Source organism: Chelmon rostratus, chromosome 23, assembly GCF_017976325.1.
Source record: "Chelmon rostratus isolate fCheRos1 chromosome 23, fCheRos1.pri, whole genome shotgun sequence".
Lineage (NCBI taxonomy): Eukaryota > Metazoa > Chordata > Actinopteri > Chaetodontiformes > Chaetodontidae > Chelmon > Chelmon rostratus.
Window position 1 is genome coordinate 13,914,404 of NC_055680.1, and position 12,467 is coordinate 13,926,870.

A 12,467-nucleotide genomic window follows, 5' to 3' on the forward strand; every position below is an offset into this window, starting at 1 on the left:
ATTTCATGGTATTTTTTCTTTTGTTTTGATGGATGGTGTTGTATAATACATATGAAAACCATGGAATTTTTTACACGTCATGCCAGCCTCACATACTCCCACACAAGTTTCACTTCCTGTCTTTGAAACTCGAGACAACTTGTGACTCACATGGGACCCCCCAAAAAAAAAAAAAAAAAATTCAGATGAGATCATTTATTAAAACTTTTTTATATCAACTCAGTCCTAAAAAAACACAGTGCAACAGTAAATAACAACCTTCTTTTTAAAGACAACGTTCTTCAGAGGCAAGTGTTAGGAGCTTTGATTGAGTACGACTGAATGATTCTTTGAAAAAAAAAAAGGACAAACACAACCTTTACATCAAAATGTAAACGTCAGTGGCACGACAATCCATCTGTAGTGTGAAAAGGACATTTTTGAGTGACAAAGACACACAAATGTTTACACGCATCAACTCATAGCAGTATTAGCCTGCTGAGGGGGGCCCCTGTTGACCCCTCACGTATACGGCAGATTTGTAAGAAAGTTAATCATCAACTATTTTTGTAATTGGCTCTCAGTCTTCACAAATATACATATGTGCTACTGGAAAACAAACCAAATATCTGTAGGTCTTAGGATGTGTCAGGTACTTCCGATAAAACACAACTACATTTAGGAGCAATAATTATAAACTAATTAAAGGGTAACTGCCTTGAATTTACACATGAAAGTCAGTGTACAAGTCTTATTTCAAATGCGGAAAAAAAAAAGCTGTATTGAGCTATTTGTGGCTCCAGAGGGAGTTGTGCGAAGTCTGATAAATCGCCTCAGTTGAAAAAACCCGGGGGTAGCTAGTGAGCTCACCACACCTCTGTAGCCCGAAAACAGCTAGAACAGCTAACAGCTCGAGGCATTAACCACTAGTAGCATAACATACCCTAACCTCTGACTGAACTGTCGGCAGTTGAATTGCAGAAGATTGTGTGGACTTAAACAGATGACATCTCTGCTTCTGCTGCATTGATTGCTAGTCCAACAATACTATAGAAGTGCAAAGCTAAATCAGTGTTAGTTCTCTTTTAAGGCCTTAAAATTAGATTTGGACACCCCTACAAGGCAGGGCCACAAGGTATGAAGGACCCATCTTAACGTACATTGTACCTCAGCAGCGAAAACTCCTTAAAAAACAAACAAACTAACAAACAGAATCTTTTAATCAAAGTGTGTCCATGAGGTGAGCTCGGGGCTTCTGGACCTCCTGGGCAGTTCCAGTTAGTGATCCAGTCGTGCTCAAACACACACAAATTCACACTCACTTTACAAAACATCAAAGAAAGTAGTTAACACAAAGCTGCCAAGAAGAAGCACATCAGTAGCACTTGACTGTGTTGTGCTGGAGCTCTTCAAATCCAATTCAAACCTCGTACGTTGAGGTAAAACTGTCCGCTACCAGTGTTAGTGGGCATCAACTGGTTCTACATTGTGCTTGGAAAGTTACACTTAATCTCAGTGCAGGAGTATAAGACATAAAAACACATTACTGAAGGTGGAACTCCAGAAATGAAAAAGCAAAAAAAATACAAAACAAAACAAAAACCTGAGCAGGAAATAATGCAAAACTGTGTTTATGAAATACTCAATGCTTCAAGTCTATCCTGTGTTTCTTACCTCATGCTTGCAGTGGCAAGTATGTGTGTTTTAGTTAATTATTTAGTGGAATCAGAAATAGAGGAAGCAGTTCAAATGCAGTTACTTCTCCCTTTGAGTCAGTCAGTGAATCCAGTCATTGTCCGAAAGGCCAGGGATTCTTTCAATGTCTGGTTATGCCTCTAAAGGCCAAATTCAACAGCAAGCAACAAGTTCAAGTAAAAGAGCAGAATGATTAGCTCTGACAAAGAGTGAGCTAAAGTAAAGCCTCTCATGTCTGATGCATCAAAAAGCACAGATGTCTGGTGTTCCCGCAAACTCAGGGGACTTATCACCAACAGTCCATATCCTGCACGAATTACAAATGTGGCTAAAATCCTATTTATAGACTGTTAAAATAATGTGTTTCATTATATTTGTGGTGCTAAACTGCTAGGTGGAACCCTGATTCCTTAGATTCGTGGGAAAGCGGTCAACACTTAGAGGAAAAGTCTCTATTTTTATGTTTGTTCACCAGAACTCAAAAGAGGAACTAGGTCAGAGACGGGGTTTTTCTGCTGCCTTGTCTTTGTTGTGGAAGGTCATGACATTTTAGCCACGTCTGCATATTTGGGTGTCATGCTTACCAACAAATAAAAATCAGTAAAAATATTGAAAGGTATGAAAAGATACCCTGAAAGCACGACGATTAGTATCTTTGAGTCATCATCCTGCTTCTTTCTTTCTTCCATTATTCATCTCCTTCCTCCTACACAGACGTCTCTGACTGCAGCTTCATGACAAACTTGTGGCTTTTGGGGTCAATGAACTCCTCGCCCAGGCGCAAGAAGGGAAGGGGTGTTACTGTAACCACCAGAGAGAAGTCGAGGCGTCTCAGGGAGAAGACCTGACCGTGACGTAGAGCTGCTGTCACTGGCTCCTCGCTCACCAGCGTCCACTGGCGACCCCTGCTGCGGGTGTCCAGGTACTGAAGGGTGGGACCCGGGCTAAGGTAACGCTCAAGGAAAGCCTGTGACACACACAGAAAAATATTCACAAATCAGTTCAGAGGTTGCTGCACTAATGCAGTAAAAGCTTAATGTGTAGCTGGACTACATACAGGTATGTCACTATTTTTGAGCAGGAACTGAAAATTTGAGCATAAATTTTAGAGCTGCAGATTTTCACCCAAATTTAATATTTTCCACAGTTTCAAACTTCTAAATTCGTCTGCTCTAAGAGGACACTGTTCATCACAGTTTACAGGGTCAACAAAGGCCAAATGACAGCTTAAAATGTACTTTGGATAACTGAAATTCAAGGAAAAATGGGGTAAATGCAACAAACATTTCACAATATGCAGACGACAAACGCATTTTCGTGAAAGTAAATGACAAACCAAACTGGCTTAAAAAAAGCTAAAATATCAAAAGGAAAAAGGGACAACAGGATCAAATAAAAAAACTTTTAAAATAAAAATAAAACATAATCATTTAAACACAGAATTGCTGTAAAATGATGACAATTTAAAACATGAAAGAAATTGAAATAAAGAAAAATACCGTCCACACCTTGGGGGTCATGTTGTGCGTGATGCAGAACTGCAGGTGGTTGATGATGCTCTCCATGCTGTGGTAGGACTGCTGCCTGGTGGCGCGGAGGTACTTCTGCATGGCCCGCGCCATGGGGGCGAAGATGGCCTGGGCCGCCTCCCTGGGGTCCATCACCTCCCGCGGGTGCTTGGGGGAGGACGCGGTCCCCTCTTCGTCCTGGTGACGCTTGATGTGGGTAAAGGCTTCTTCTACTGCCACCACCAGTCTGGGAGATGAAACAGGAGAAGGAGTGACACACTAGATTTAAAGCAATAACTATATACAAACAGCGGGTCAAATGACGATGATGGGAAATTCAGTCTGTGTTTTTAGATGTGTGTGCATTCATGAGGGTATGCCCTCACCTGGCTTTACGTTTGCGGACCCTCCGCTCCACCTCTGCCTCCTCATAGTAGTACTCGTTGTGGGAGTTGTCTCTTCTCCGGGCAGCAGCTGAGACCATGGTTCTGGACTGCCCCGTAGAGTTATTGGTGCTGTTCTCTGTAGATGGAAACACTGAACTTAAGTATGACTTAAACATCTAATTATTTTGGGGCTGTTTGCAAAGTATAACCATTTTTATTCACTTCATTATTCGAGGAATCTACACCCTAATTTGCTCATTTTTTTCAGGGGGTAATTTCTCTATTTCAGGCAGTTAAGCCTTTGGCTAAGTTACTGCTGTTCTACATCTTACATAGATGTCACAGTGATTGATTGTAAACAACCTTCTTGCCATATATTTCATGTTACAGCCTCACCTGTAATATATCACTGTTACAGCAGGCTATGTAAGATTGTATCATTTGTGTTTAACATTAACTTAGATTAAAGATGAAATTACTGTACACAAGATTATTGTACCTTCCCCCAGGTTGTAGACCTTGAAGGCAGTCATCTTCTTGGAGAGGATGGACTTAGGCAGGTTGAGCAGGGCAGGGTTATAGACTGGGAAGTCGGTGTAGTACTGGTCCAGAACCCACATCGCCGCCCGCTGTATACTGAGTTGCACAAGACAGGGGATAAAAACAAAGTTCTCGTCTTAAACAGGCATATTTCAAAAAAGCCACAGCCACTGCTGCATGCATGAGAAAAAAAAAGTCAGCTGTACTGTGGCAACATTAAGTCCAACATCAAGACAATGAGACAGCTTTGACAAAGTGGTGATGAAGAGCTGGAAGGTAATCAGAGAGCACAAAAGCATGAGGGAATGATCTGCTTGTAAAAAGAAAAAGACATTTCTTGAACTGAGTCATTTTGTATTGATGAAAGCGTCATATAGCTCAGAATTGTCTGTATTTGTTGTTTTAACGTGTGCAAATGTTGCAATCCTGCATAAGTGTAGAAGGACAAATTCTGCAAAATTTCAGGCACATGATTGCTGAATTATGTCTGTTTACAGTGTATTCATTTTTGCTGTAGTGCTCCGTATGGATAGATCAAAAAGGATCCCATTTTACAGGATCATTTGTAGCTTATTTGTTGCTTAAACGGGTTTGCAAGTGCACATTGCAGGCAAAGGTTGCGGCTGCAACGTCGGACTACTTTTGGTTAACAATTCTGTGACACTGAATGCAGTGTCTACACAGCGAGCAGCAGCTTCAGTGCTCTACCTGTGTTTGCAAAGGGTGCGTTCAAGCGCGGTATTAAGTGTAGGTCACCCATGTTTTAGCAGCGCTCAGAATTCAGCAAAATGTCACTGTAGAACTCTCTCACTGATGTGAACTCCTCCCCTCAGGAAACAACACAAGGACGCTTTAATCACCATCAGACGATAAGCTAACTTCTTTCTTTTTGCACTACCATTTACATTTGCACGACTACACTCTCTTAATGTGTCATTGCTTAGATTGTACAGTTTTTATTTATTTCTTTTTAATATATGTCTTGTCAAAGAGATTTGAGAGTAACGCAATTTCGATTCTCTATTTGTCTAGTACATACTGCAGAATTGACAATAAAGCTGACTTTGCTTTGACTTTGAGTGTAAAACAGAAGAAATTAAACTCTAAGTGGAAAAATCAATTTCAGGTCATGTTTATGTATCTATGTCAGCTATCACATGACCTGTGCAGACAGCTGGAATGGTTAAAATCAAACCATCAGGCGCCCCTGAAACATGACTAAGAAAAAGCATTTGAAACACTTTGTGTGCAGACATGCTGTAAACTGTTCAGCCATGGAATAATGTTTACAGGCGGTTTTAGGCTTTTGAAATAGAATGAAAAGTAACAAGTGTCACTGTTTGATATCTATTGGGCACTTTGATCATCTTCAAAGGGTCTTTATATCTAGTAGCATTGAGTGCAACCATAGGAAAACTGACCATGTGTGAGCCAAAGAATGTAGAAGAAAACAACAATGTTTTAGACCTTACAATAAAAAAACAGCTATCCTGCAAAGAAACAGATTAGGGCTGCAACTATTATTTTCAATGATTCATTTGCACATTACATTCAAGATTAATCAATTAATCGCTTAAAATGTCAATCAATTGCAAAGAATGCTCATCGCAATTTCCCAGAGCCCAAAGTGAAGTCTTGAAATTGCTTCTTTTGTCCAACCAACCGTCCAAAACCCAAAAACTCTAAATTTACTATCACAAGTAATAAAAAGAACAGGATTAAAATGTGAAACAGAGAGAAATAACAAATGCTGCTGATATCACACACACTAACCTGAGACAGCCCACGTTGTAGAAGTGACTGGCTCCATCTGTGGTCCTCACAACCTTCAGGCAGAAAGCAGGCTGCAGGTGTCTGACCTCCAGCAGCACCAGGGCCAGGTACTGAATGAAGAGCAGCGCGTCCACCAGGGATGCCGCATACCCCACAATCCCCCTGTAGTCCGTCTCCCTGGGCTCCAGCACCCGCACCCCGTAGAAGAGCCAGTAAGACGCCACAAAGAGGAAGACCAACGCCAGCAGCAGACAGCGGAAAATGAAGAAGCGCGGCAGAGTGGCTCTGGGCGGGCGGAGAAACAGCGCCCAGGTGGAGATGAGCAGGATCAGGAGCTTGAAGGCCAGAGAAATGTAAAGGCCCTCACACGGTGTGCCACAAGGCTCCAGCGTGTCCCGCCACAGGAGCTGCGGGAGGGCCAAGAAGGCCAGAGGGGTCACCAGCGCAAAGAAGCCCAGGACGGCGCCCAACGCCGGGCCGAGGTAACGGCGGCACTCCAGCGGCGAGGACTCCTCCAGGTCCTTGGAGATCCGCGTCAGGTCCTCGTTGGAGACGCTGTCCACAGAGGTGCCGGTGACCACCGTGGTGGTCTCGCCCCAGTTGTCATCCTGAAAGAGGGAGGAGAGTGTTGGCGACACACGGTACAGCACGGCCTACACAGCAAGCCGATTAAAACTGAACCCTGACCCTGTCGTCCCCTCTGGTGGACTCGGCGTCCAGCAGCGACTCAGCAGGAGCCTGAATGGTCACCGATTTGTCTCCACGGAGGCTGATGTCCCGACTCTTTGAGCGATGCCTGTCCCTCCTCTCCCTGGAGAAAGTGGACAATAATTACGTCAAACTTCCTGCCCCGACAGGCTATTCTTTAAAGCCGCTATGTGTCTTGTTTATTCTAAGGCTGTAGTTAACAGTTCATTATTGATTAATCTGCCAATTATCAGAAAATAGTGAAATGCACCCATTATAATTTTTCTTACAAGTCTTGGTGTGTCTTAAACCCAAGAAATCCAATTTATTATCCTATACAACAAAAAAAAATAGCAAAAACTCAAATTTGAGAAACTGGTTAGTTTAGTTTTGCTATAAAAAAAGAAATTATCTTTGAAATAGTTGCTTAGAAATTTTCTGTTGATTTCATGTTGATAGTTTGTTTTTGTCATATTTCTTTTTTCCCTCTCGTGCTTAATTACATTCAATGCTGCAAAAATAAAGTGCAAGTAACTGGAAATATACTTTTAGGTGTTTTTCAAATTAGGTGATTCATGAAAAAAGTTAATTTTTTTAGCAAGATTCGAATGCACAAATCAAAATATTTGCTTATTATTATTGCTAATATTTGTTTTTCTCAGTCACCTATGACAGAAAACTGAATGAAATAAAATGACGGAAACTTTTCTAATTTTAAAGACTAAACAATTAAATCCACAGAATAATCAGGAGGTGATGAAGATAATCATTAGTTGCAGCACGGTACGATCTGCGGTCTGCTACCTGTGTTTGCGGGAGCTTCGGGAGTGGGACGACTTGTACGAGTAGCCCGAGTACGTCGACTCGTTGTCCATGTCGGAGGCTGGCGGTGGGCGGGGTTTCCTGGCCCCTCCTGCCCCCGAGCCGCCGCCTTTCTCCCAGACCACGCCCAGCTGGCTCTTGCGGTCGCTGATGGACTTGGAGGAGAGGGCCAGAGGGAGGCGCAGCAAGTCCACTTTACTCCTGAGGGAATCTATCTTGGAGGCCTGGGGACGAAAATGGGGGGGGTGAGAGAGAGGAATGGCGGGTTTGGAGGAACGAAGGCCGAGAAGGAAAGGCGAGAGATGATTTGTCATATCAGACAGGGATAAAAGCATCTCGGAGGGAAACATACCAAGCAGCAAGAAGAGAGGCGGCATTGTCGAAATGTTGGCGCTCTGCAGTGTGTGAAAGAGTCTGTGTGTGTGCTGTGAGGCACACAGGACGAAGCTGGGCCCATTCTTCCGCTTTGAGGGAGTTTTTATGAGCGAACTCGAGTGATTTGGCCCCGACTGTGTTCCCAGCCAATAAAGGGCAATTACGCCACCTTCTATTCTGGGCTGCAAGTCTCCGGTGTGCACGGCACGCAGGGGTGGAGGCGGAACACCGGAGCGGCGCTGGAACGCTCCAGTTTCACACGTGATCGACTCGGAGCTGAAAATCTGCATGCGGGCCGTCTCGTTCACACGAACAAACGCTGGCCCGTCTCAACTTCTCTGCAGTGTTTTGCGACCGTGTGTGACGCATCCTCGCACATGCAGACGCCGCATTCCCCAGCTGTCCCCTGCGGTCTCCAGGGGCAACGGAGCTTAACTACTACAATGGGGATGAATGGGAGGCTGGGGGTGAGAGAGGGAGGAGGGGGGGTTGGCTGCCACAGCAACCAGAACATCAACTCTACACCCCCCTCTCCTCTCCTTCGCCTTCAAATACACACCTTCGAAGACAGAGCGGACACTAATCACTCACCAGGCTACAGCTCGGACTTCAGTTTAATGATGTTTTCTCATTCTTCAACCCCTTTAATGTGCTTCTGTCCTCTCCTGGCATTGATGAATCTCCTGAAAACTCATCTTTGTTCATCTAAATTACAATTTAGTAGATTTTCCCACGAGAACAAAAATCCCTTCCCGTCTTGAAATGGTGCTCACCAGACCTCTGATTGCTTTCTGTTTTCTTTTTAGCTACTGTACCCTACACAATGTTCAAACCAGCCTGCGATTCCATGCAAAGCTTTCTGCCATAAACCCCCATGACTGTAGGCAACTTTCTTCATCGACTGCTCTGAGACCTCCAAAACGCCCCATTAGCATTTACCATGAATGTAACTCGGCAGGCTCAGGTTGGCTAACATTATCGAGCACGCTGCGGGTTTGTTTGGACACGGTCAACAGATAAAATGCGAGGATTCGGGATACGTGGAGGAGCGTCGGGGTCCGGTTGTAGTTTTATGTCAAATCGGCGCTCTGGAAAAAGGATTTTCAGATCCTTCGTTAAAAACGCTAAAGCTCACCAGTTCTCCTTTTACAACCAACAGCAGAACATGTCTGTGCAGTCCTTTTTTGCAAGAGCTCATCGCAAAATAGTGATGCATACAGCAGCTACAACTGGCTTCTCCTCCGATGCCCCATGTTGCACTGCAACACCACCCCACAGGATGACGGGATTGGTTGATCTGATATGTGACGTATGAAACCCTGACTGTCTGAATCTTGTCGCTGGTCCGCTGCAGCTCAGCTACGGCTCTGACTGCTTATTCCACTCATGATGTGTCTTGTTGCACAAAAAAAAAACCTCATACAGGCACGTTAATGAGGTTAAAAACTTAAAAACACAGGCTTTTATTTCAGGTGGGTACTTTCCGAAATTGGATGTAAATCAGGCAGAGTCTTAATCTAATAACACATCTCCTCACGCTCTCAATTTGTGCCCCGGCGTCCTGCATCCCTCTTCTGCATTAAGACTCAGTAATGGCTTCCCTGTGATTCACACATGGAATTCTCTGCCGGGACATCTGCAGATACACGAGCAGGCACACAAGGCTGTACTCATAAAAGTTAATGAAAATGCATTTTCAGTGCTTCACAGCAAGTTCCTCAGTCCTGGGGTCGAGGTCCAAGGCGGTGGCGTTAGAAGGACATGCTCGTCAGACAAACGCTGCACATCATCCCAAACATACCCTCTGCCCCGGAAGGCTTGTGAGGCCAGAGGAGGAACGAATGCAGCGAAATCCTGAAGTAAAGTCTGCAAAAAAAAGCTGCCACTCAGGAGAAGATTTGTCCTCCAGCAAGAAAACGAGGCCAAGCATGAAGCCAAAGCTACACGAGAATGGCTGAACAACAATGTTGCCTTCCCAGAGAGGCCAAGGAGACAATAAAACATTTAAAAAACTGTTTATAGACGCTGTTTGGGGGGAAGCAGCTCTACATATTTTAAAAAGGAGAATATTTTGGGCCACCGTCACACCATCACGTCTGGTTAAAAATGGAAATCCCACGGATCCCTGAGCCCCAGTTCTCTGGAGGAAAACCGGCCTCCACTGCGGCAGCTCCTGCAGGATCTGAGCGCATGTCGGTCAAACCTCAACACAGAGGCTGAGGCTGAAGACCTGAGCTGCTCTGGGGTAGATGATGCATCAGTGTGTGGGTTCCTTTGGATGTCCGTGAGTATTCAAACTTAAATCCGGAAAATACAAATCAAAAACAGAGAATGAGTGCAGCCAGCCATGAAACGGGCAAATTGTGTGCAGCTGTGTCACATTTCCTATGAAATTTGCTCCAAACAGCATGTCACATGGCCCAACAACAGAGTTTCTGGCACGTTCACAGCTACATTATTGTAGCATAAACAACACGAGCTCTGTCGCCCCGTCCCACCCTGTCTGAGACAGTCGATCCCATCGATCCCACTGACGAGCCTCTCCCACCGGAATCGACCCACCGCTGATTGATTACCACTGGGTTCAGGGATGGGAGAGGTTCCACGTGCAGTGTGGAGAACATAAAACTGTTACCACACCGTGGAGAAAATGTCAAGTGTTCACAAATAATTTGGTCACAAGATGCCAAACATCTTGATCTCTGCTGATGCTGTGAGGTGATTCCAGTAAAGCTTTATCACCTTTAAAAAAAAGTTTTTCAACAGGTGAGATGTCTCGCTTTACCTCTCAGGCGTGCCTGAAACATCTCGTTCAGTTGTGGTTTCTGGCCGCGCACCCTCAGGTGGGAGCTGCGGGGTAACCGTCTTGCCAATGTGGCTCCCGGGGAGGGGTGGCTCCAGGCCTCAGGGTGGCGGTGGGCCAGCGAGGCGTGGCTGCAGCCTCAACTCCGACTCCTGCGAACACCCCGAGCCCAGGCTTCGAGGCCTTCGCGTCGCCAAAAACGCACTCATGAATTCGTGATAACCAGCGCGCAGAGTGCCGAGCGCTCAGGACGCTTCGAGTTCACAGCGGTGGGAGCGCGGCGGCTCAGCGCGTGAGACAAAGCGGAACACACCCAGGATGAGGTGATGCCGCTGCGAGCAACGGACCCAGACTGCGCGCACACACACACACAACTCCCATGCGTACGGCCACATCGATGGAAATGTACCAGGCTGAGCTGTGCGGTGTCCCGTCCGGCACACAGTGCGCAAAAGTGCAACACGGAGAAAGTGCGTGCATGAAAAACTCAAACAAGACTGCGAGTCACTGTGAAAAACCCGATTACTGTGCGCGTTCACACTGGAAGTGAACTTACAGTGAAGCAGAGAATCGATACGATCGATCTGCCAACTCATCCGCCCTGCCAGACGAGCGAAGGTGATCGAATAAAGCGATAAAAATTGATTTCTTTGAAGGGGAAAAGTGGCAGAGAATATTACTTTTGTAATTTTAGCATTAAAGCTCACAAGCAGCCGGTGTTCTCATGTAAATGCACAAGTAATAACAGCACATTTGATCATAAGTCCTGCAGGAATCTCTTACCTTTCTGACCGGAGGCGAGAAGCTGCAGCCCGCAGCACAAAGAGCCGACCCGCAGCAGCAGCAGCTCCGATCCGAGCGCGTTTCCAACAAAAGTGCCTCCAAACGCTCATCTATCCGCGGCTTCCGCGCTCACTCACAACCGGAGGCTGAGTCGATTTCTCTTCGTGAACTTCAGCCGATTTTCTTTGCTTTTCTTTCGGCTGGAAACTGCAGCTCGAGTCGAAGCACCAAAGCCGCACAAAAGGCAGCGACACGCACCTCATCCCGGCTCCGCATCTGCTGTGCGGCGGAGGCCCGCTGAGCTGAGCGGCTCCGTGCGGATGTCCAGCAGCGGCGGAGCGACACGCGCCGTCAAGCTACAGAGTACAGTCACAGTATCCGGCGGTGACTTTCAAAATAAAACCGATAGTTTACAATGGCACAAACGTGCTAAAAAAAAAAAAAAATGCCTTAATCTGCTCTAACTGCGCATAACTATAAATAAATTACCCCTTAAAATGGCAAATGTGTTGCCTAAAATTTGTGTTGCTGCCTTAATATTTAAGTAAGTGGCTAATTTAATTATTAACTTATGGAGCATATAGTCATGTGTACAAAATAGAAATAAGTCTCGTAATTTGATCACCAGATGAAGACAGGTTTGTGAAGAAATGGAATATATTGTACAAAAAAGTAGAATCGAATTACTACATGTGCAATTCTACCACATAAAACAATATTTTTTGTTGCTTATGGCCAAATTCAGAAAAATCTGTATTTGCTTACATGCAGAAAATCTGACATCTGCACTCGACACAGTCAATATATTTGCTTGTGGAAAGTAGGGAAAAGGGTGAACTATCTACTAATGCAAAAATACTTGATTACTAACGCCCTTTAGAAACTGTGCTTTTATTTTTCAGCCAACGCTACATTTCCGGTTACACTCTTGCTGTGGCAACCGTACTTGACGCATTTAGGCTTCACAGAGCATAAAACTAAATTAAACCCTGATCTTCCCTTTCATCAGACTAACAGAGATAACCAACAGTCAGTCTTGCAGAGGATGTTTTTTCCCCCACTTTTAAGCCCACACATCAACTATAAAATAAGTAAGAGTAAGAGACTCTTCCTCTC

General features: G+C 44.9%; 1 protein-coding gene across 2 annotated transcripts; it reads right to left on the reverse strand.

Moving 5' to 3' along the window:
* Positions 1-287: 287 nt before the first annotated feature.
* LOC121626647 (vang-like protein 2) lies at positions 288-11,611 on the reverse strand. 2 transcript variants are annotated; one of them, XM_041965268.1, is made up of 8 exons: positions 11,352-11,611; positions 7,373-7,614; positions 6,569-6,692; positions 5,882-6,489; positions 4,068-4,204; positions 3,569-3,704; positions 3,183-3,429; positions 288-2,641 (listed from the first exon to the last, which is right to left on the reverse strand). In XM_041965268.1, exons 2-8 carry the CDS (start codon positions 7,441-7,443, stop codon positions 2,381-2,383), a joined length of 1,584 nt encoding a protein of 527 aa, XP_041821202.1. In that variant the 5' UTR covers positions 7,444-7,614; positions 11,352-11,611; the 3' UTR covers positions 288-2,380. The 2 variants fall into 2 exon arrangements, with proteins under 2 accessions (XP_041821202.1, XP_041821203.1); XM_041965269.1 differs by lacking the exon at positions 11,352-11,611 and adding an exon at positions 7,743-7,769.
* Positions 11,612-12,467: the final 856 nt, after the last annotated feature.

Excerpts from the sequence above, each read along its gene's own strand:
- LOC121626647 (XM_041965268.1), bottom strand. The coding sequence starts at position 7,443 with ATGGACAACGAGTCGACGTACTCGGGCTACTCGTACAAGTCGTCCCAC. Across the intron at positions 6,693-7,372 it reads CGAAGCTCCCGCAAACACAG|GGAGAGGAGGGACAGGCATC; the intron begins GTAGCAGACCGC and ends CACTTTCTCCAG. Across the intron at positions 2,642-3,182 it reads CGCACAACATGACCCCCAAG|GCTTTCCTTGAGCGTTACCT; the intron begins GTGTGGACGGTA and ends TGTGTGTCACAG.